The sequence below is a fragment of the Rana temporaria genome, chromosome 4 (assembly GCF_905171775.1).
Source record: "Rana temporaria chromosome 4, aRanTem1.1, whole genome shotgun sequence".
Classification (NCBI taxonomy): domain Eukaryota; kingdom Metazoa; phylum Chordata; class Amphibia; order Anura; family Ranidae; genus Rana; species Rana temporaria.
This window is the reverse complement of record NC_053492.1, coordinates 340887805-340912750: the sequence shown is the minus strand read 5'-3', so window position 1 is coordinate 340912750 and position 24946 is coordinate 340887805. Positions and strand designations below refer to the sequence as shown.

Genomic DNA, 24946 nt, shown 5'->3' with positions numbered 1-24946 from the left:
AGTACAGGAATCCCCGCCTACTTTGCACACCGTACGAAAACTACAAACCGATGCATTGTGGGTAGTTCACCCGGATGTGATCTCTGCATGTGGACATGATGTGTTATGTGATTTCCTTTTCACAGAAGTCTGATCTCTGATGGTGGTGTATGGATGATTCTGCTGTATAGAGGAGAGGTGTGTGTGTGTCTGCACTGAGCACATTGGTTTCCAAGCAGGTCAGGAGATCACTGGGGTACAATTATGTGCACTGAAGTCCTATACAAGTGATGGGAGCTTAGAGAGCATGATGGGGTGTATCAAAGCTGGAGCAGCTGTGCATGGCAACCGATCAACTCCTGTCTCCAGCTTGTCCACTTAAGGGTTACAAATAAAAGCTTGAAGCTGATTGGTTGGCATGCATAGCTGCTCCAGTTTTGATGAATTCCTTTTTATTTATTTTTCAATTATATGTCCACCCAGCTTGCAGTGAAGGTGGAAGTATTGTTTCTGCTGTATAGTGTGCCAAACAGCGTGTTCAACTAGTAAACCCTGATGGGTTTTACTTCTTCTTTAGTTCCCTTCAAAGTAAAAGCATAATGTGCTAGTATGCATCACATACTAGCACATTATGTGCCACTTACCTGCAAACAAAATCCGCAATGTCCCCACTGGTGGTTGCAACCATCTCCCCTTGCCCCCCCCCCTCCTTTCCGGGGCCACAGACTGGCCGGAGTCACGTGACGTCACTCGCAGTGGGTGCCGCCAGTCATTGCACTCGCTAGTAAAGGAAACGGCACTCTTTAGGAGTTCTTCACAGCGCAATGCGCCGATGACCTCATCGGTGTACTACAAGGTAAATATCTCCTAAATGGTGCACATTTAGACAAATGTCCGGAGGGGCCGGACATGGTGTAGATATCCGACCGAGGCTATCTATGCCCGGGGGTGGGAGCAAATTCCTGGATTAGACGGGTATCTGCCCCCCACCCCTGAAAGGTGCCAAATGTGACTCCGGAGGGGGGAGGGTTCCGAAAAGCGGAGGTTCCATTTTTGGGTGAAACTTTGCTTTAATTCTCAGGACAAGCAACATTTTCTTTATTACTACATAGGGACAGCAGTATACATTGTATATAGAATAATTTACATGGGACTAGGAATGCAGGGAGTGTTCTGTTAGGAGTTCAGGAGCTGCCACCTCCCGAGTCTGCCTTTTCTTCAGCTGAAGGGTGACTCTATTGAAATGCCATGTTGCAGCTTCAAGTATTGAAAGTACTATTTGGCAAATGTGACCTGTTGTAGAATTTGTCCTCAGCAATGTGTACTAGGATTGCTGTTGGCCATATTAAAGCGGGGGTTCACCCTGAAACATCTATATTCTGTTACATCCAGCATACTGCTGACATCAACAGTATGCTGGATTTTTTTTTTCCAGCTGTACTTGCGTTTTTTTTTGCGTTCTATTTACCCGGCTTCCGGGTTCTCGCTCCCCCGGGGAGTAGGCGTTACTAAGACGTGCGGGTAAAGCGCGTCATGCCTTCCGAAAATATCTGAGATGGGCTCTGCACTTTACGGCGCCTGCGCAGTCAGCTCTACACGGCAGGCGCCGTAAAGAGCTGAGTCCCCGTCGGATATTTTCGGAAGGCGATGACGCGCTTTACCCGCACGTCAATCGTCTCCTGGGAGGATCAACACTCACTCCCAGGAGACATTGCACAGAGCTCCCGGTCGGGGAAAAGGAGCGACACGCCCACTCCCTGCAAGGAAGAAGACCCGGAAGTGAGGCTGAAGACCGGTAAGTGTCCAGAATTAAAAAAAATGACAACGCTACAAGCCTTTATTAAGGCTGCAGATAGCATAGATAGAAAGTTAGTTTTGAGGGTGAACCTCCGCCTGCAGTTTGTCGATTTGGGAGCAGCAAAAGCGCAGCTCAACTGCCTATTTTTACTGGCTTCCAGCCATCCGCTGCAGACCATTGTATAGTGATTGGCTGACATGTTTCTGCTTGGCTCCTATACGTTTTCATTCAAAGGATGTGGAGTGGAGTGGTGCCCGTAGGTCAGCACACTGATTGAATTTCATCTGGTTCATTTAGGTGGTGGTGTTTTTATATTATTTGTAGTTGTTGCGTCTATACAATATGTAAAGCAATATAAAGTATACAATAATAAAAGTAAACAATATGTAAAGCAATATAAAGTATATTACAAAGAAGGTATCTACATTTGTTGAGAATCCTATTGTCATTTTATTAGGGTGTGTCACCTGAAGGGTGTGCATACACTCTATTACATTGCCATTTTGAGCTGTATTGTTCTTTTTTGTTTATTTTGATTAATGCTTTTGGTTACGTTTCCTCCTAGCAAAGGGAAAAAAACAAAACATGACTAATTGGCTTGAAAAAACTCCCCTGGAATGGCAGTCTTATGTCAACAAAGAGGTAAAAGTCACGGCTGATGAAAAGTATGAATACCAAGGATGGATGATAACTGTTGATCCAGTGTCTGCCAGGTAAGCAGAGGCATTCTGCTATCTGTACAAAAAAAACTGCTTTTGGCTAAATACAAACCATAAATAAAGCTTTAAACTCTGAAAACAGACGTATACACCTACCTAAACCAATGTGTGAAAGCCATAGGGGTTGGTTTTACTAAAATACTAGAGAATGTTCAAGTGGTATTACATCCCAAAACCAACAATTTTATATATTGTAGCATAATATTCCTTAGATGTGGTGATTGCTTTAGTTTTCTTCTTTTTCTAGGCTTTTTTTCCTTCTGTTTTCACCTAGCGATCTGGCCAGTAAACCCTTACAACTAAGCAGCATGGTTGGCATCCAGACTGAGGTTGCCCCCCAGATGAAATTCAATCAGTGTGTGGACCTACTGGCACCACTACACTCCACATCCTTTGAATGAAAACTGATAGGAGCCAAGCAGAAACATGTCAGCCAATCACTATACAATGGACTGCATTGGATAGAGGTTGCCCCTCTACCCGCCACTCCAGAACACCTAGATGTGTGACTTTTAGGGGGACACCCCATTGTTCCTTAAAACCCTTCCAATACTAGGGTGCCCACCTTAGGAGCAACAGATGCCTTTGGACAGCAGCATTATTAATCTGGGGGGGGGGGGGGTATTAGATGTGCTAGCAGATTTAGATACACCAACAAATTGAATTACAGCTCACGCTTTTTAAGCAGTAAAAACAGCAGTTTTTTTTTTTTTCCTTTTGGGATTTTTTTTCTTGCAAAAAAGCTGATCATTGTAAGCACTGTCAGTAGTAAATGGCTGTGCTCTAACTGTTACATCTGCAAGATGGCTTGTTCCATTGAAAAAAAGGGCTTGACTGGCCAGATCACCAGGTAAAAAAAAAAAAGAATGCAGCCACCATATTGCAGCCACCATATTTTAAGAATTTGTATGCTGAAATATTACAAATGTTGGTTTTGGGCTAAAAAAAAAAAAAAAATTGTGGCCAAAGCTTTTTTTGGTCATACTTCTATTCTGTGTCACAGGCGTGCACTTTTGCTTTCTCGTGACCCAGAATTGGCCATTAGTGGGCTAACATCACAGAGCTGCTCCAGGTTCTGGAAGGATCCTGACACTAATGTCAGGATCCACCCAGATGTCTGACTGGCAGAGCCCTCTCCAGTAGCTCCCCTCCAGCCTGGCGTTCCAGTGAGCAGAAGAGGGTCAGAGCAGAGAGTAGGTGATTGACAGTAACTGCTGTGAACTGAGCGGTCAGTGATCATTTGATTGCTTCGTTTTCAGTCTTGTGCTGGGGGACAGCTGCAGTAATAGAGGTGGGTTATGTATAATTTTTTATTTTATTTTTTATTACCAAACTTCTCAAGTAACGCCACTTTAACTTGAAGCTACGTTTATTGTGAATACCCTGTCATGTGCAAGGGAAAAATAAATGCTTGGATGACTGCAGTGATGGCTAGATGGGTGATTATTTCTACTCCTTTAGTAAATAAACCCCTTGGATTTATACACTTACTAAACAACCTGTGTGTTTAGATGAGATCATTTACAGTTACAGCTCATTCTGTGTGCTGTGATTGGTCAGGATTTAACTCATGCACTGCCCGATTGTTGCAAGTGAGACTCGAATCAGTCACTTTCTTGATACTGGGCAGTGGGGCCCAGATTCACAAAGCACTTACGCCGACGTATAACAAGTTACGCCGACGCAAATGTGCGCCGTCGTATCTGTGCGCCAGACCCACAAACTAATATGCGCCTACAAACAGGCTTCACCCTGCCGACGTAACTTGCCGGCGTAGGGTGGGCGCACATTTAGGCTGGACGCATGGTGGCGCTCCCATTGATTAGCCATGCAAATGAGGGAAATACGGCGATTCACGAACGTGCGTGCGGCGCATGCTACGCGAGGATGAGCGTGAGTTGTACGTCCGGCATAAAGTTATTCCCCATAAAGGAGGTGCAACCCGGCAACAGACATGCACAGGTCTGCACCAGGGAACACAAGCCGAGGTATTTTGCGTTGGACGTGTGTCTGGCTGGGCGTACGTTATGTTCACGGCGTACGTAGTGATCCGCGTAGCTTAGGCAGTTGTGCCGGCGTGGTTGTGAGCAGGCGCATGGGGGTGCTGTGTCGTCACGGAGCATGCGCAGTTCGTAATACGTACCTGTCTGGCGCTCGGCCCATCATTTGCATGGGGTCACGCCTCATTTGCATGGGTTCTCGCTCACTTCCACGTGCGCCTTCGAAACCCACGCCACGCTGGCGCACCGTTGGGAGCACTGGCTTGCTAAATGCAATGCTTGCCTCTCTGCGCTGCGTTGGCGTAGCGTACATTGTTTGCCAAACGGCGGTGTAATGTGCGCCTTGCTCTCTGTAATCTGGGCCTGAATGTCTGGACGTGTGTGTGTGTGTGTGTGCATGCATTTTAACTGATGCTCTAAAAGTAGCTATCATTCGCCCTGACAAACGTGCTAATATGGTTTATAGGACATTTCTGAACGCATATATCAGGCAGCGCAGTGGCAAAGTGGTTAGCACTTCTGCCTAGCAGCTCTAGGGTTTTCGGTTCGAATTTTAACCACAACACTACCTGCCTGGAGTTTGCATGTTCTCCCTGTGCTTGTGTAGGTTCCTCTGGGTACTCTGGTTTCCTCACACACTCCAAATACATGCAGGTAGGTTAATTGCCTCCTGTCTAAATTGGCCCTAGTATGTGTACTGTAGGTATGAATGTGAGTTGGGGACCTTAGATTGTAAGCTCCTTGATGGCAGTGACTGAAGTATGTACAATATAAATATGTAAAGCTCTGTGTAAATTGACAGCGCTATATAAGTACCTGTAATAAATATAGAGATTTTTGGTGGTATAATTCTGTGTCTACAGGCAGGTTAGATGCCCTGTAAGCATCTAAGCCAGGGGTCTCAAACTAGCGGCCCTCCAGCTGTTGCAAAACTACAAGTCCCATGAGGCATTGCAAGGCAGACAGTTAAAAGCATAACTCTCAGGCAGAGGCATGATGGGACTAGTAGTTCTGCAACAGCTGGAGGGTCACCAGTTTGAGACCGCTGGTCTAAGCACATGTAAACACCGATATATTTAAATGCAGGAGAACAAGATCTGAGAACTGTAAAACATGTATATGTATTTCCCAGATAATTTCTCCTGTTTTTAGCTGAACCAAATACTGGGGACTATTATGAATGCAAGCTGAACAAGAGAAAACCAATCTCCACTGTCCTCTGTTGTATTCTGGTATCTGGCTGAATAGGGAGAGATGCAGTTACTGTTTAGCCCGCTATAGCAGCCGCTAGCATAATTGCAAGAGAATCCGGCAGGCTGGTTGTACCCAACTCAACTTGGTACATTTAGCCTGCCCATTAACGGTTCGTGCTAAACTGGCCAAGAATCAAACAGTCTATGGCCGGGCCTTAAAGGACTCCCTTCCTAACGACCTGGCTGGTGTCATTCATTTCATTGTCACAAGACTATAACTATTTTTATTTATATTGTGCAAAAGGTACCAGATTTGGTTACCCTTTAACCACTTTAGGTCTACCCTATAGCAGTTTTACTGCTACAGGGCAGCACCTGTGCACTGGATCACTTGGATATAGGCTAGGCACACAGTTAACCCTTTGATCGCCCTATAGTTTGTAGACACTAAATTTATTATGATTTTTTAAATTTATTACGAAATTAGAGATATATGTATGTATGCATGTGTGTTTGTTTTTTATAGCAGAAAGTGTAAAAAAAAAAAAAAAAAATCTTCTGGAGGTCAAGTGGTAAACTGAAATATTGATCTTTTGCTTTGCCATGTTTTTCTACTAAGCAAGGTTAAATGGAGGAAAACATTTTATTTTTTTCATTGCCATCTCATCTGCATTGCGCTTGATAATAGTTGTAATGCAAAGTTTATTTAATTTCTTCCCCAAAAAATTACTTCTCTGGAATAACACCCAAAAAAAAAAAAAAAACTGAGCTAAACATTTTGTTCCTGAATGCAGTAGGAGACTTGAGACCCTAACCTCCAATTTAACTGCTTGCCGACCAGCAGGTTGGCTCTGCTGGGCGAGAGCACGTAGCTATATGTCATCTCTCCCAGCAGCCAATTGACCCCTGACTCCCGCGCCTGGCGGTCACGATCACTGCCGGGCACCCGCGATCGCTCGTTACAGAGCGGGGACCGGGAGCTGTGTGTGTAAACACCAAGGGAACATACTTAACCCCTTCCCCGCCCCCTAGTGTTAACACCTTCCCTGCCAGTGGCATTTTTATAGTAATCGATACATTTTTATAGCACTGATCACTATAAAAATGCCAATGGTCCCAAAAATGTGTCAAGTGTCCGCCATAATGTCGCAGTACAAAAAAAAAATTAATAAAAATGCCATAAAACTACCCCCTATTTTGTAAATGCTATAACTTTTGCGCAAACCAATCAAACGCTTATTGCAATTTTTTTTTTTTACGAAAAATATGTAGAAGAATACGTATCGGCCTAAACTGAGGAAAAAACGTTTTTATTTATTTTTGGGGGATATTTATTATGGTAAAAAGTAAAAAATATTAATTTTTTTCAAAATTGTCGCTCTATTTTTGTTTATAGCGCAAAAACTAAAAACCACAGAGGTGATCAAATACCACCAAAAGAAAGCTCTATTTGTGGGGGAAAAAGGACGCCAATTTTGTTTGGGAGCCACGTCGCACGGCCACGCAATTGTCAGTTAAAGCGACGCAGTGCCGAATCAGAAAAAGGGCTCTGGTCTTTGACCAGCAATATGGCCCGGGGCTTAAGTGGTTAACAAATCCTGTTTTACATGTGTAAAGTTCATTGCATACCAACAATGCATTGCCACCCCACCCAACGTATAGCACCTAAATAGATGCAGAATTCTTCAGTTACATGCCACACCTTTATTAGTAATTTCAGTTGAATGGAGCTATACACTGTCTCGTACAGGAAGAACATTTATCTGTGGGCTGTTGCTGGTCTGTAGGTTAGGTAAATACGGATGGCTTCTAAATCCCCATATTTTATTTGGTTTCTGTAGAGTGAATGGATGATACTAACTGTGGCTGCATTCAATATCTGAGAAATTGTTGGTCACTGTGAAGGCGGTAATGTTCAAACTTAATCTATACCAAATTACACTGCACTCAAATGTTCACACCTATATATCTGTAACCACACAAATACAGATCAAAAATAAAGAAGCACTTGCTAAATATCTATAACATAACTTGTATAACAAATCTTCCTAACAAAATCTGTGATGAAAAATGATGTGGTATAAATGAAATCTGTAAGAATTTATATTTACAATTATTGATACTTTGTATATGTGTGTGTGTGTGTGTTATATATGATTTACAGCAGTGGCAGCTGGTGCTCAAAGTTTTTCCGGGGGGGGGGGGGGGTGCAAACAAATTGAAAAAAAATCCCATCAAATGCTGCCAGTGTGCATCCCCCCACCCGCCCGACACTTACCCTGTCTGTGGGGCAGCGGGTCACGGCAGGGGTGTCCTCCACGCTCCTCAATGTCTTCTCCCGTCCTCTGCTATGATTGGATGCCTTATAGGTGTCCAATCACAGCGCCTGTCGTTTCAGCCAATCAGGGGACAGGTAACAGACCCGAGCACCAGAGAGGCGGTTCAGTGTTAGGAAAGCGAATATTCATTTGCTTTCCTAACACATGGAGCATGTGTGCGCATGGCGCTCGCTGTTCACCTTTTTTGACGCCTATTGGAGCCTACGGCTCTAATCAGGTGCTTCAAAAAAATACCCTGCTGCTGCAATTCATGCTCCCAGCGCCCGAAAAGGAGCCAAGCGCCTGAATAGGGGGTGGCAGAGGCGACTATACTATAGATTCATGCATTGCAAGAATTTATCTATCTATCGGGGATAGAGGGGGCGGTGCCCATGCGTCCCTTATGGACTCGCCGCCACTGATATACAGTACATTAAATAAATGTGACATTCATATATAATGAAAAAAAAACACTAGTCCATATGTGACTGTACAAAACACTTTTTTTTTTTTTTTTCCTCCACCATGAATGTAGCAACTATTATAACACCACCAGGTGCAAACACTTTTTTTAACCCCCCCAAACACAGAAGGTAAAGCTGGCCATATAGACAAGGGGTTAAAGCTGCGCCAATTCACCAAAACGTTTAAAGTCCACTGAAACTAAAAGTTATTAAACATATGTGTACAGTCCTCGGGGTACACTTTTCACTGTGCACCCAGATTGATCGAATCTTGTACGGTATGCTCCTAATCACCACCATGACTTTCACAGATAATGCACACTCTAGGTGAAGACCCGCCACCAGGTATCAAAGCCGCTTACCAGACAGGGCAAGCTCAGTTTGCAGTCAGCCATAGCCCAGCCGCGGCCTTTAAAGTTGTAATGAACCCACAGGTTACAGATTCCTGGAACTGGCTTCCTTCCCTTCCACAAGAAAAACACAGATAAAATCATTCATGTAAAAATTGCCGGCCGGCAAGCGAACGAAGCCCTTCCTCCTCGGCGTGGTGACGTCACTACACGTCCTTCCAGGCGCGTTTCGTCAAGACAGACGTTTTCCTTGTCTTAAAGCTGGCCATAGACAGAGCAATTTTCTTTCCTGCAACCATGGGAGCCATTGTGTTCACAGCTATAACAGCTGCTAGCAATAATTGCACGTAAAATCTGATCGATCAACTTGCGTACATTCAGCCTGCCCATGCATGGTTCAAATATTAGGCCAGTTCCGGCTGAACTGGCCGAGATTCAAACCATCTCTGGTCAGCTTAAAACCATGCTTAGAGATCCAACAATGGGACAACTGCCCCACTCTTATATGAATCTGTGAAGGTGAGACCAAATCTTGCAGACCAGATTCCACATAAATGCAAGAAGAGTAATAAACTCATAATACTTAAGTATCGCTAAATATCTTTTTTTTTTTCCAATTCTTTATTTTAATATTCTTTTCCCTTTATCTTTGTGAAAAAAAAAATCATAGTACATCTTTTTGACAATATACCATCTTATACATTCATTCTACTTTTTTTTTTTTTATATATACTCTTCCACATTATTAATTACTCCTCTCCCAAGTTTCTACTTTATCTTTAAACTTATATAATTTTAGTACAATCCTTGGTTATTTCTTTGATTTACCTATACCTCTGATCTTTCCACTACATACTCCCCCCCAAAGAAAGAAATAAACCAAAGTATCGGTTTATTCTTAGAATAGTCAAAAACGCATAATAATTAAATAAATGAATCAAAAAAACCGCACAACACCTCTTCCTTCCCTCACCCTCTCCCCCTAACTCTTCACTTCCTGTTGGTTCCTCCCCTCATCCCTCCCGCTCCCTGTATGCAACGTATGGAGCCCAGATCTGCCGATATTTGTCTTCCTGCTTTTTCATACTCATCGTGAGATTTTCCATTAATTGGACTTCCGATATTTTTGCCATCCACTGTGCTTTACTTGGAGATACATTACTTTTCCAGAGAGCTGGAATGCATGCTTTTGCTGTCGACAGTAAATGCCTCAACAATTTAATTTTTATATTTTTCCGTTGACATAGGAATATCAAAGAGCAGGAAGGCCGCTGGATTATCTCCAAGTGAGATCTCGATAATTTCTCCTATTGTTTCTGAGACCATATCCCAAAAATTCTTTATCTCTGGGTGTTCCCAAAAAATGTGTATCATAGTGCCAACAGCCCCTTGGCACCGCCAGCAGAGATCAGAAACCTGTGGGTATATACGCTTCAATACTTCTGGAGTTTTATACCACCTGCTCAAAATTATATAACTTCCTCCTGATACCTAATTGCTATTGACACCTTGTGTGTAAACCTAAATATCTTATTTTTTTTGTATTTCTGAAAAAGTGACCCCCATCTCTCTCTCTCATGCCTGTATAAAACCCAGGTTCTGTGGGGCCTTCAACTCTGTCACCATGGCATATAGTATCGATATTGCATGTCTGGCTGGCTCTTCTTTTAAGCATACATTTTCAAACTTAGATGGTATAGTTATTTCTCTTGTATACATGGAAATTGATCTGAGAAATGCATTTAACTGCCTTCTCCTGAAAGGGTGTAAATTTACTTCAAACTCCCCATCTAACTCTTCTCTAGACATTACTTGATTATCAGCCATGAAGTGCATAAGTCTACTTTTACCCTGTCGTTTTAACATTGAGAATTTTTTATCCTTCAGACCCATTTCAAACTCTGGATTGCCCAAGATAGGGGTCATTGGGTTCAGCAGAGTTGATGACTCGGCTTTTTTGAGTATCCTTTTAACTACACTAAGTGTCGCGCCCACTGTCGGATGTTGTTTTACTGCTGTTTTTTTAGCCAAATTACCCCCTCTAGAGGTATCTCCGCTAGAGGGTCTAAATATCTTTTATTAAAACTATGAACTTTCATGATTGGAGTATAAATGGGCATCGATACATGTGTGGGGAAAAAGCCATCCAGCATGTGGGCAAACAGACAATCCAGTGCCTCCTGGAGTTTTTTTTTAAATGTATTTATGGTGATGTATGAATTTTAGCACGATTTTTTATATATAAATATTTATTATTTTATATACAAGTGCAATTGCATAGTATGATAGTTACCTAGTTAGTCAGGTTGAAAAAAGACACAAGTCCATCTAGTTCAACCAAAACATAAAAATAAAATTGATTCAGAGAAGGGAGAAAAACCCCAGCAAAGCATGCTCCAATTTGCTACAGCAGGGTAAAAAAATCCTGCCTGATCCCCCAAGAGGCAATCAGATTTTCCCTGGATCAACTTTACCTATAAATGTTAGTACCCAGATATATTATGTACATTTAGGAAAGTATCCAGGCCTTTCCTAAAGAAATCTACTGAGCTGGCCAGAACCATCTCTGGAGGGAGTCTATTCCACATTTTCACAACTCTTAAGCCTCGTACACACGGGCCAAAATCTCGTCAGGAAAAAAGTCTTTTTCTCTAGTCGTCTTCCAGGACAGCCTCTTGAGACCTTGGGCCCCTCCCTCCGGGACAGGAAACACGTACACCCTTTTCTTTAAAGGGCAGTCCTCCAGGTCTCCTCCTCAGTTATTTGTGTTTCCTGCCAGAAGGGAAGGAGCACGTTAGGGGACTAGAGAATGCTGGACTTCCCTCTCTGCCTTGGTACCCCTCTGTTCCTGGTCGGAAGAGGAGGTCACCAAGTTCCTGCTGCTGTCCTTTACGCTCGGGGAGAGCGGGGACCCTTGGGGCTTAAAGATCCTCCCCCCTATCCCCAGTACCTGGACCTCGGTAGCGTGGTTTTTTTCCTCAGCAGGGGACTCAGCATGGCGGCGGCGAGTGACGCTGGCTTAGCCATGCCGCTCGGCACTTACTTCCTTCTTCCGGAGCGGCGCTGAGGGGCGGGGCGGATTCGTTCCTCGGGCGGAAGTGCGTCAGAGGCACGAGTCATCAAGGGGCGCCGACGGATGTGGTCCCGTCCGTCAACAGGCGCAGCAGAGGAACGAAGGCTCCGGAGCGGCGTGTTTCACGGCAGCAGCGCTGTTTACAACACGGGGACTGATGGAGGAGGCGAGGGCTACAGACTCCGGGTCCACCGGCTCCGGCATCTCCCAGGTAAGGGGGCGAGGCCGTTCTGCCTTACTCTGGGGGATTAGGTCTGGAAGCAGACCACTATCACTTCTCCCTCCCTGGGTGGGGAACTTTGGTGGAGGGACTCCCCCGCACTTATTTTCTGACTATCTCACAGTGGTGTGTGGTCATAGGGGCTGTTTCTGACGATTGTGCTTGGCTATGTGTTTGCTTGCAGGTCAAAGCTCAGGACAAGACAGCAGTCCAGGCCCCAAAAAGAAAGTGCGCTGTGTGTGGGGAGAAGTTAGGCTCTAGCTGGAAAAAGCCTCTATGTGTTGAGTGCATCGCCAGTTTAGTTAAAGACGACTCCACTGCTGAATGTCATAAAGTTTTGACATCTGTCAGGGACGAATTGGCATCCACCTTCAGCTCCTTTAGGGGGATGATGGATAGGGTGCAAATGCCATCCCCAATTTATAAAGCCTCTAGTGCACCATCCTTGGTAGCCACTCCCGGAGTGTTTGAGCAGGAGGAAGAGGAGGCTGGTGGGTCCACACGGTCCCAAGTCTCTTCCCAGATGGACTCAGCATCGGGCTCAGAGGTAGAGGAAGATTCCTCCAGGGGGACAAGATATAAGTTATCTCTAGAGGACGTAGGAGAGTTGCTTAATGCTATCTACGAAACCTTAGAGATCCGAGAGGAACCGGTCCAGTTATCAAAGCACGACCAGTTATACCAAGGGTGCGGTGCTCAAAAGACCAAGGTCTTCCCTGTCCACAAGTCGCTAATAGAGGCTATCTTGCAGGAGTGGGAGCAGCCAGAAAAAAGGCCCTTTTTTGCGGGGAATTTAAAAAGGAGATTCCCTTTTGAGGATAATGCATCACAGCCCTGGAACAAAAACCCCAAGCTTGATGCACCCCTAGCCAAGATCTCTAAAAGAACCGACCTGGCCTTTGACGACCTTGGATGTCTTAAGGATCCCATGGACAAGAGGGGTGAAATACTACTCAAAAGAGCATGGGATGCCTCCACCATTGCACTAAAACCTGCTCTGGCGGCTACGTGCGTGGCTAGGAATCTAGAATGTTGGCTCAATCAGCTTCAAGCCCACATTACAGCGGGTACTTCTAGGCAACAGATTTTAAAATCTTTCCCGTTGCTTATGAAAGCTGTAGGCTTTCTAGCTGATGCTTCTTCTGAATCAGTGAAGCTGGCAGCTAGATCAGCTGCCCTGGTTAATGCGGCCAGAAGGTCAGTCTGGTTAAAGACGTGGACCGGAGATGCAGCGTCAAAACTAAAACTCTGCGGCTTGCCTTTTTCGGGGGACCATTTGTTTGGTCCGGGCCTCCAAGAGGCTTTGGAAAGGACGCAGGATAAAAAGAAAGCTTTTCCCGAGAGAAAGAAAAAAGATGGGAATAGAAAGTTTTTTCGAGGGTTCAAGCAGACCCAAAAAGACGATAACCGTCCTAAAAAACACTGGGCTAACCATAAAGGATGAGGTCGAGGGGGAATCTTGTTCAACCCTCCTCAGGCTACCCCCAAAACCCAGTGACATTCAGGTCCCCGTGGGAGGAAGACTGGGGGAGTTCCTCCTGCAATGGACAAAGTCTACAGTCAGTCCGTTTGTTTTGGATATAATAAAAAACGGTTACAGACTAGAATTCCTGTCCCCTCCCCCTCCATTACTTCTAATCACCCAACTACCAAAAGATCGGGAGAAAGCGGAAGCCTTAAGCCTCCTCATAGGAGACTTATTAGACCAGAGAGTCTTGGTGGAGGTTCCCTTAGCGGAAAAGGGTTTAGGAGTGTATTCACACGTGTTCGTGGTGAAAAAACCCTCAGGAAAATACAGACTGATATTGAATTTGCGCCCCCTGAACAAGTTTGTCAGGTACAAGCGCTTCAGAATGGAGTCGATTTTTTCAGTGACCAATCTTATCTTTCCAAATTGTTTTATGGCCACGGTGGATCTGAGGGACGCATACCTGCATATCCCAATTCGCCCGGAGAGTCAGAAATTTCTGAGGTTGGCAGTGAAGATGGGGACGACAATCAAACACTTCCAGTTCAGGGCTCTCCCCTTTGGACTGTCGTCCTCCCCAAGAATCTTCACCAAAGTGCTGGCAGAAGCCTTGGCGCACCTGAGAACACAGAATATCACAGTGATTCCATACTTAGACGACCTCTTATTCTTAGCCCCATCAGGTCCCCAACTAGAGAGCGACCTAAGGGTGGCCCTGTCCTTCCTGAGCTCCTTAGGGTGGTTGGTCAACAAGGACAAATCACAACTGGTACCTTCCCAAGAAGTCATGTATTTGGGATACAGAATTTCCTCGGTGGAAAGAAAGACCTTTCTCCCACTGGAAAAATTCCACAAATTGGAACAAGCAATTGCACAGCTTCAAACAAATTTAGAAGCCAGCATCAGGGAGGTGATGAGAGTCTTGGGACTCATGTCAGCCTGTTTCCCAGCGGTGCCCTGGGCCCGGTTCCACCTACGCCCCCTACAGGGGCTTATGCTCAAACATTGGAATGGCAGGAAGGAGGGGTTGGACCTTCCAATGCCTATCCCAGACAGAGTCAAAAGAGATCTGTGGTGGTGGCGGTCCAAAAAGAACCTAGAGGGAGGGCTCTCATGGCAACCCCCAACTGCTCTGGTGCTGACCACCGACGCCAGCGGAAAGGGTTGGGGAGCCCACTTAGAGGAGACTTGGACCCAGGGACAATGGTCCTCTTCAGAAGTCCTAAAGTCATCAAACCAAAAGGAGCTGTTGGCCGTCCTAAGAGCCATACAGACTTTCGGGAGTCGCCTAGTAGGACAACACCTACAAGTAAGAACAGACAATGCGTCTACGGTAGCCTACCTAAACAAACAAGGGGGCACAAGAAGTCCAGCCCTTCAGGCCACGGCGACACAAATTCTAAGCTGGGCAGAGAAGAATTTGATATACCTTTCGGCAGTCCACTTGAAGGGATCTCTAAATACCCTGGCCGACTTTCTCGTGGTGGTGTCTGAACCAGGTTGTGTTCGAGCAAATAGTGTCTCTCTGGGGATTACCAGAAGTGGACCTATTCGCAGCAGAAGGGAACAAGAAAGTTCCAGTGTTCTTCTCTATCCACCATCAGGACAGGTCGAAGGGCATAGATGCCTTCGCCCATCCCTGGCATTTCAACCTAGCATATGCCTTTCCCCCAGTGAAATTCCCAGGGTAATTCAGAAGTTTATCAGGGAATGCACGGACCTGATTTTGGTCACGCCGTTCTGGCCGAAGCGGCCTTGGTTCACCAGCCTAAAGAGACTGGCTCTATATCCACCTTGGTCACTTCCGGAGAGAGAGGACTTACTGTCCATAGGTCCGGTTCTTCACCCTCGGATAAAGAGCATGAAATTAACTGTTTGGTTTCTGAGGAACAACTCTTAAAAGCCTGTGGCTTTTCAGATAGGGTAGTGAAAACCCTACTGGAATGTCGCAAGCCAGTGACAAGGGCTATCTACTCCAAGATCTGGAAAAAGTTCAATTCCTGGAGGCTGGAGCAAGGGTCTTTCCAAACTAATATTCCAGCAGTGCTGGATTTTCTGCAAGCTGGGGTAGAACTGGGCTTATCCATAAGCACCCTCAAGGTACAGGCTGCGGCCTTAAGCATTTTTTTGGAGACTCCCCTTCAGCAAGATCGCTTTGTTAGAAACTTTTTCAAAAGCCTGGCAAGATCCAAGCCCGTTAGGGTTAAAGCATGCCCTACGTGGGATCTCTCGCTGGTACTAAAAGCTCTCACCGACAAACCTTTTGAGCCGCTGGAGGAATCTTCTCTGAAGCATGTGACATTAAAGACAGCATTCCTAGTCGCCATAACCTCGGCTAGGAGAGTTAGTGATCTTCAGGCCCTCTCTATTAGAGAGCCCTTCCTGAAGGTTTTGGATGATAGGGTCATTCTTAGGACGGACCCAAATTATTTGCCAAAAGTGGCATCGACCTTCCACAGAACTCAGGATATTATCCTACCAACTCTGCATTCCTCGTCAGAGAATGATGAGGGGGAATTGTTGTCCCTACTGGATGTTAAAAGAAATATTTTATTTAGAGGCCACTAAGCAGTTTAGACTCAGTGATTCCCTTTTTGTTAATTTTTCTGGTACCCGTAAAGGTTACGGGACGTCTAAATCCTCTATAGCCAGATGGCTGAGGATGTTAATTACTGAGGCTTATCAGATAGGGGGTAAAGAACCACCAATTGTCAAAGCACACTCTACCCGGGCAGTTGCAGTTTCTTGGGCAGAGAGAGCCGGAGCTTCCCCGGAAGAGATCTGTAAGGCGGCAGCCTGGACATCTTATTCAACCTTTGCAAGGCATTATCGGTTGGACCTTATGTCAGATAAAGATCAGGCCTTCGGACGAAGGGTCCCACAGACAGTGGTCCCACCCTAAAAAAGAGTAAGTTTCTTGCTTATCATCTCAAGAGGCTGTCCTGGAAGACGACTAGAGAAAAACCTGAGTTAGGCTTACCGGTAACTCTGTTTCTAGGAGTCTTCCAGGACAGCCGGAGTTTTTCCCACCCGGTGTCAATTTAGGAACTGGTAGTGTGGTAATGATCTAACGATGTGTAGATTGTGTCTTTCAGAGTCTTCTGTTATTTCTCGGGCAAACTGAAGAGGAGACCTGGAGGACTGCCCTTTAAAGAAAAGGGTGTACTTGTTTCCTGTCCCGGAGGGAGGAGCCCAAGGTCTCAAGAGGCTGTCCTGGAAGACTCCTAGAAACAGAGTTACCGGTAAGCCTAACTCCGTTTTTTTTCTGACGAGATTCTTGGCAAGAATCTCTTGTCGCCCGTGTGTACAGACTCTCCTTTCAAAAGAACCATGGTTCTCTTGAAAGGCAAGAAAGCAGTGACGTCATTGCGTACGACGAGCATGCGCTTGTCACATTCAATGCCATCGCCGCCATCTTGCTGCACCCTACCTATGCCTAGAAGGCTACCGCGCATGCGTTGAAGTCATTTCGAGCATTGCGCAGGTTTCCACGGTGATCAGGTAAGTATACACCCTCTCGGGTTTCTCGGCAGGAAAACTGCAGAGAATCTCACAACGAGAAAATGGAGAACATGTTCTCTATTTTTCTCATCCAGATTCTGGGCAGTTTTCTTGTTTGTTGAGAATCCTGAAAGCCTCGTACACACGCTCGCTATACTCGGCAAGAAAGCTCTGCCAGCAGTTTTCTTGCTGGTTCTTGCCGAGTAAACCGAGCGTGTGTACGAGGCTTTACTGTGAAGAAACCTTTCCGTATTTGGAGATTAAATCTTTTTTCCTCCTAGATGTAAAGAGTGCATCCTGTGATGACCTCAAAGTGAATAACTGAACAATAAGTTCAATATATGGACCACGTATGTATTTGTACATCTTGATCACTTCCCTTCCTTAATCTCCTCTTCTCAAGCGGGAGTAGATCCGTTCCTCTAATCTTTCCTCATAGCTGAGCTCCTCCATTCCTATTACCGGTTTGGTGGCCCTTCTCTGCACTTTCTCCAGTTCCCCAATATGCAAACATATTGTTAGCCCCCAAGTGCATAACTTTACATTTATCAACATTAAACCTTTATTTGTCACTTAGTTGCCCACTTAGACAGAGCATTGAGGTCGGCTTGTAAATTGTAGACATCCTGCAAGGACGTTATTCCACTGCATAGCTTGGTGTCATCTGCAACCTTTAATCCCAGACCCTATATCATTTATAAAGATATTAAAAAGTAGGGGTTCCAGCACTGAATCTTGGGGGTGTTCACCACTGATAACCCTAAGACATTCAGAGTATGAATTGTTAAAGGGGTTGTAAAGGTTTGTTTTTTATTTTCTAAATATGTTGCTTTAAGCTAGTGCATTGTTGGTTCACTTACCTTTTCCTTCAATTTCCCTTCTAAATGTTTTTTTTCTTTGTCTGAATTTCTCACTTCCTGTTTCTCCTCAGTAAGCTTTTCTAAGTGACTTTCCACCACTTGGATGATGGTGGAAAGCTTACTGAGGAGAAACAGGAAGTGAGAAATTCAAACAAAGAAAAAAAGCATTTAGAAGGGAAATCGAAAGAAAAGGTTAGTGAACCAACAATGCACTAGCTTAAAGGAACCTATTTAGAAAATAAAAGACGAACCTTTACAACCCCTTTAACCACTACTCTGAATTCTGTCTTTTAGCCCGTTTTCTATCCATTTACTAATTGATATTTCCAATCCTGTAGACTTTACCTTACACATGAGCCGTGTGTGGGGAACTGTATCGAACGCTTTTGCAAAATCCAAGTATACCACGTCCACAGCCACCCCTCTGTCCAAGGTTTTACCTCTTCATAAAAAGAAATCGGGTTTGAGAACTTCTTTCTCCACTCCAGGGAGAAAGCCTTGCATTACAGTGTGTAGTTACAGACAGAAGAACAGGAAGTGAGGATTTCTCAGAAGAAATAAGGACATTTAAAAGCAAAATCGAAAGATGAGGTAAGTGAAAGAGGACTGCACTAAGGTAAAGGAGGCGTTTTTCAGGCGCTAAAGGGCTAAAAATAGCACCTGTAAAGTGCCTGAAAAACGACTCCCCTGCCATCCCAGTGTGAAAGCCTGAGTGCTTTCACAGTGCAGTGGTACGCTTGCAGGATGGGAAAAGTCCTGCAAGCAGCATCTTTGGGGCGTTGCAGGAGCGGTGAATGCACTGCTACTAAAACGCCCTGCCATTGAAATCAATGGCCAGCGCTGCTGAAGGGCCCGCAAAGTTCTTCTAGCTTTTAAATCTTTTTTGCTCGGTAGTGGGGGTGAAAAATATTGCCTCTCTAGTGTGAAAGCCCAGCATCTTTGAAGCGCTTTAGGAGAGGTGTATACACTGCTTCTAAGGTGCCCCTGCAATGGACAGCGCATGCAAAGCGCAGCAACGCTTTATTCGGCCGCTAGCAGGGGTTAAAAGCACCCCGCTAGTGGCTGAAAAGCTACTCTAAGATGACGGTAAATCTGCTAAAACTAGTGGTACTTTACCACCGACACCCCCCCCCCCCCCCCCCCCCGGCCTCAGTGTGAAAGTGCCCTCAGGCCAAAAAATAGAAAGACAAACTAACTCCAAAAATCCTGCCTGTGTGTGTAGCACTGCTATACACAGACATGGCATGGGTATCCATAATGCTTGCAAAAGTCAAGTTCTCATTGATCAGTGCAGCCACGTGACTGTGCTGACCAATGAGAAGTCCAGTAGAAGTGGCTTTCACTTTTCTGAGCACTTGGAAAAGGAAATATTGTGGTACAGCAACTACTGCTGACTGCTTTGTACACGCTCCTACATTCTTCTTCACTGGTAGGCTGTGCAGGAGCCACTCTAAGAGCCTAATTAGTGACTTAAACTGGCCATACACTAGTAGATTTTCAAAAACACATTCATACAAGAATTTTAATAAGTACATGTTGTCCGAAATTTCCTTTAAACAAAAACTAGCCTTTAACATTTGATTTTGGAGTGAATAGACTTTCCCAAACAAAGACCACATTTACTGTTAGAAATTAGTACGAGAACAAATTTCCATCCCTCCTCTTTTTTTTTTTTTTTATTCCTTGTCACTGCAGCCAAAAACAGATGGCAATTTGACCCCACCAATTCGAAAATCAGTTGACTGCTTTTAAGATAAAAATTTTAGAGCAATATTCTGGCAAATGTATTGCCAGCTTTAAGGCCCCGTACACACGACCGAGTTTCTCGGCAGAATTCAGCCAGAAACTCGATGGGAGACGTATTCTGCCGAGAAAACCGGTCGTGTGTACACTTTTCGCCGAGGAAACCGACGAGGATCTCGTTGGGCCAAAGAGAGAACATGTTCTCTATTTCCTCGTTCGTCAATGGGAAAAGTTGGCTCGCCGAGATCCTCGGCGGCTTCACAAGGAACTCGACAAGCAAAACGATGTGTTTTGCCCGTCGAGTTTCTAGGTCGTGTGTACGGGGCCTCACAGGGAGAGAGGGGAGGAACATTCCGAATAAACTTTCATTCATGAAAACGTCACTTTTTTTTTTTTCTAACTTGTTGACATCGTCTCTTTAGTGAGTTATAATGTATAAGTGAACTGTAGTAGGATGCTGGTACTCGCTACTATTCTCTAGAGTTTTATGAATGGTAGCTGATGGATTATGTGAAGCATACTAATGTTGCTCATTGCAGCAAATAACCATGCATTTGGACATGTGGCATGCAGCAGGTGTGTATTCATATTAATGTGGGGGTCTGCCCCCTCCAGCATCTCCTCTGGTAGAGCACAGAGGACAGTAAAATAGCAGCAGGTTATTCTAAAGCCTTATACACACGATCAGACTTCCATCTGACTTTTCTGTGGATTTTTCTCTGAATGGGCGTTGGCCGTGAACTTGGTATGCATACACACGGCAGCTCTTTACCGCCACCCTTTGGGCAACTTCTGCTATTGTATGATTTTTAGCATTCATTCTGAGCATGCGTGTTTGTACTTTGGACTTTAGTACACATGATCGGATTAGCAGACGTAGGACATTTGTTGGCGGAAAGTTTGTCTGTTTTCACAGCTAACATTTGTCCGGTGGAGCGTACACATGGTCGGATTGTCCGATCAAACAGGTCCTTCACACATTTGTTGTCAAAGTCAGATCGTGTGTATGGGCTTTAAGACAGTGTGAGTGAGATGCCTATTGACCTGGGGGCAGTGGAAATTAGATTGTTTACCAGGGTGTATTAAATGGATTTAGGGGAGGCCAGATAATCAGCCCAAATCAATTCAGCATGATGTGCCTTAAAGGAGGGCTGCTGCGAACGCTGATCCGTTTGTTCTGGCGGGGGGCGGGAAAGGTCCCCCTGTCGGAACAAAAAGGCACAGTGGAGGAGATTTTTGCACCATCACTTGTGTTGGTAGGATGCCCTGTCAGATCTCCCCTAATGTGTCTTGTGCATTCTTGTACATAATTGCAGTGCTCAGATCCACTTTTCATCACTTTGTGCTATACACCAGGTGTGCTCCAACTTTCTCTCCATGACCCATAGATTATATTGGGTCATAAAATGCCCGTTTCCCCTTTGCGGGGTCCTCTGGTCTCCAATTCCAGCATGCACCTCTTATCCTCTCCAGCTCTCAGGGCAAAAACACTACAGTGCTTTTACCATTTAACGTTTTTTTTTTTTTTTCAATAATTATTTACTCACATTATATAGTGCACCCAATCAATAAAGCGCAGTAACAGAATATAAAGTGGGTCACCAACAGTTGTTTTTACAAGCTATTCCGGTTACTTCCTGGTTCATATGTGCGCGATGACCTCACCTAAGCTCCCCACGTGTTCCCAACACGGAGCATCATGCTGGGAAAATAAACTGGTTATGGAATTAAATGATTCAAAGCTATCACTTCACTCATAACCCCAATTGAGGAGGCAATATTGACTTTTGTTGTACAGTATAGACTTGCACAAGAGAATTAAAAAAATATAAGTTATTTATTATCAAGATGTGGGTGATTGAGATGTTTTCTCTTCCCAGCCTTGGAAGCACCCAATTTTGGGAAGTTTTCTTCATATCGGGGCTGTGGAGTCGGAGTTGAGGAGTCGGGGGAAATTTTGGGTACCTGGAGTCGGAGTCGGCAAACAATGCACCGACTCCTACTAAATTTAGATTGGAATAAAAAAAAAAAAGCAAGTTTAAATGTCCCAATTCACAAAAAGTTATAATTAATGACTTCTCTACTGTAAGAATAAAGACCAATGCATGCAGTGCCTCACGTAACCGCAAAACGAACACGTTAAGTGACCGTGAAGAAGCATGCTTTTCATGTGCTTCACTATATGGCACGCAACGCACAATTAGGAGCTGCAATACTTATACTTTCCATAGTGTTGTGTTCTGCTTTTACAGGGAAAGCATGTTAGAGAACCAGTAAGTGTCCAAATAAAAAAATTCCAACAGGAGTTTTATAAAGCACTAAAAGAAGATGAAAAGTATGATCGCTCATCAAAACTTACTGTTGAAGAAGCCATCCTTGTTTATCCAGAGATCGTTAGTGATGTGGCCAGAATAGTTACTGCAATGCCACCCACCCAAGTCAGTGTCGAAAGATTATTTTCAGCCCTAAAAATAATAAAGTCTGACTTAAGAGCCTCTATGAAAGAGGATCTGGCAGAGGCAATTCTCTTCATTAGAACTCTACATTGAATTGATTTGCATTTGCTAAGCCTATAACTACATTTCAATATTAATATAAACCATTTCTAGGTTTTACAGATTTTGTTTTTGGTTCATTATAGATAAGCTTTGTTTTTGTTCTAAAACAACCAAATAATGTGGTTTGTATTTTTGAACTGGTAAAGATCCTGTTCCTGATGTTTATGCCTGCTGCTACTATCCAGCCACTTGATTGTTTTCATTGTGTTTGTCTTTTGCTTAAACTGTGCAATACAGTAGACTGTTGGCTTCCCAGCCAGTAGTCCTGTGGTAGGTTGCGTTTGTTTCCCTCAAGGAATGTATAAAATACATTCGCATATTAATACAGAGGAGTCGGGGAGTCGGAGTCGGAAGTACATAAAACTGAGGAGTCGGAGTCGGAACATTTATCTACCGACTCCACAGCCCTGCTTCATATGGTACACTTCCCCCCCCCCCCTCCATCTTTTTCTCAAACTGTGTTTTACACATTCACATTTTTACCTGGTTCTCATACTTGCCCAGGAGATTGCCTTCACAGGCCTTGTGATGCCCAGACCTTTTGGTGCTGGCATTTGTGGTGAGTATTTTTTTACTCCTGTAACACTCTTTTTAGCATCACCTATACCTCAGGGTTTTCTAAAGGGACATAGTATGGTTTTTATGTGTATTGAGGTCATAGATATACGACGATCTACCATCATGGTAGCCATTTTGGTGATTTGCCTCAGTTCTCTGCTGCCTGATTATATATTTATTTTTGATGTTTATATGTTTCTCTTTTAGATTTATTATTCTCTGAAAGCATACTCCTGAGGAAGCGGGTCACCGCAAAACATGTGAAATTTGAAACTGGAGAATTGTTTCTGTAATAATATTGCAGAATCTGATTAGCATCCTTTTTTATATTGCATATCTGCCTATGTTTTAATCAATTGTTTTGTACAATAAATTTATATTTTTGTAATTCTCTACTGTACCATGTTCGTTCTTTTTCTTTTCTGACTCCCGTGGGGAATAGGCGTAGATGATTGGCGTGTGGCTAAGGCGCGTCATGCGTTCCGAAAATAGCCGGACTGGGACTCGGCGCTATATGGTGCCTGCGCACAGACTAGGAGCTGACTGCGCAGGCGCCGTATATAGCGGAGTCCCAGTTCGGCTATTTTCGGAACGCGTGACGCGCCTTAGCCACACGTCAATCATCTACGCCTCTTCATAGGAACGCCTATTCCCCACGAGAGTCAGAAAAGAACGATATAACGGTATGTACAGCGAAAAAAAAAACAGACATGTCGGCAGTATGCTGGATGGAATGGTATATTTGTTTTAGGGTGAACCTCCGCTTTAATTGGCGATCTCTCTATTCAATGTTGGGATGAAGGTACTATTTTCTTAAGTAGCATTTCACTCACTCATAAACCTATTGATTTATATTAGGTTTCCCTTTAAATGAACAGAGAATCCCAGTGGTCCACTTATTCTTGTCACACACAAATACACAACTTTGGATCATTTTCATCAATCTAAATAAGAGGGTAACTGGGTGAAAAACAGATCACTTGAAGTAATTCATATGCAGAAATTTTGAAAGCTTTAGAATGTCTGTCTTATAACATTTATTAACAGCTGCTTTCTTTTAAACAGTTTTTTATTTTATATATTTTTTTTAAAGTGTTGTCCTGGCTCATTTTGAAGAAGCCCAGAAAACGCTGGTTCGGGTGGTAATGGGGCATGCCATACAAAATGTAGAGGTAATCAATGAAGCGGATGACATCATTAAAAAGAGACTTTCACATATGTTCAGCCTTTATGAAACCAGTTTACAATCCAGTGAAGATCTGGAGACCAGGAAACAGAGCTTGAAAAGTTGGCTGGAGCAAAACAATATTCCTGTTACTGTACAAGGAGATTCACTAAGCACATTGCGTGTGGCCGGAGTACTAAGTATTGACCCTCCATATGGACCAGATAACTGCAGTAGCACTAATGAAATTATATTGTCTCGCATACAAGGACTGTTACAAGGCTTTCTGACAAGCCAATAATGAGACTCTATTTACACACTTTTCTGTTCATTGAAATAAAAAGCATGAAACAAAGCGATCCATATGTGTTCTATTATTTTTTTTAGGACAATTACCACAAAGTAAGAGCTGAAAAATTTATAACGGAGCAATAGGGTAACCACTGACAGTGGCAATAGCAAGAAATGCTTCCGATTTTGAGCATCATTTGTCACAACTGTACCATTCCAACCTTCCGGGAAGTGCTAATGCATGCTTTTTGTCATGACTAGATCTTATTCACTTAAACAAACCTTTTCACTAACTCAAATTGCAGGTAAAAAAAACCACACAAAACAAAGTATTTGAAATGGTTAGGCCTTGTCCAGTTACCTATGTGCTCCATGCAGGGCCATGTTTTTCTTGCAAAGGTGTTGCATTAGTCCCTTTGCAGGCAGTGCCATAGATGTGTATTGGGACACATGGCTGCGCAGGTGTGAAGAAGCCTTTCTGTATTTGAAGGTTAAATTTCTTTTCTTCCAGATGTAAAGAGTGCCCCGCTGTCATAACGTGAATAACTCTTCACCGAGTTCACTATATGGACCACACATGTTGATCATACCCCCCCCCCCCCCCTTAACTGCCTCTCAAGAGAGAATACATTCAGTTTAGCTACTGTATCCCCCCCCCCTATAACAGATTCTCTATGCCTCTTTTGGT

The 24946-nt window shown here is 44.1% G+C and overlaps 1 protein-coding gene across 3 annotated transcripts; it reads left to right on the top strand.

The window, feature by feature from the left end:
• Positions 1–52: 52 nt before the first annotated feature.
• GEMIN6 (gem nuclear organelle associated protein 6) lies at positions 53–24326 on the top strand. 3 transcript variants are annotated; one of them, XM_040350777.1, is made up of 3 exons: positions 53–142; positions 2343–2490; positions 23896–24326. In XM_040350777.1, exons 2-3 carry the CDS (start codon positions 2363–2365, stop codon positions 24266–24268), a joined length of 501 nt encoding a protein of 166 aa, XP_040206711.1. In that variant the 5' UTR covers positions 53–142; positions 2343–2362; the 3' UTR covers positions 24269–24326. The 3 variants fall into 3 exon arrangements, with proteins under 3 accessions (XP_040206711.1, XP_040206709.1, XP_040206712.1); XM_040350775.1 differs by having other exon boundaries at positions 70–177; XM_040350778.1 differs by having other exon boundaries at positions 76–218.
• Positions 24327–24946: the final 620 nt, after the last annotated feature.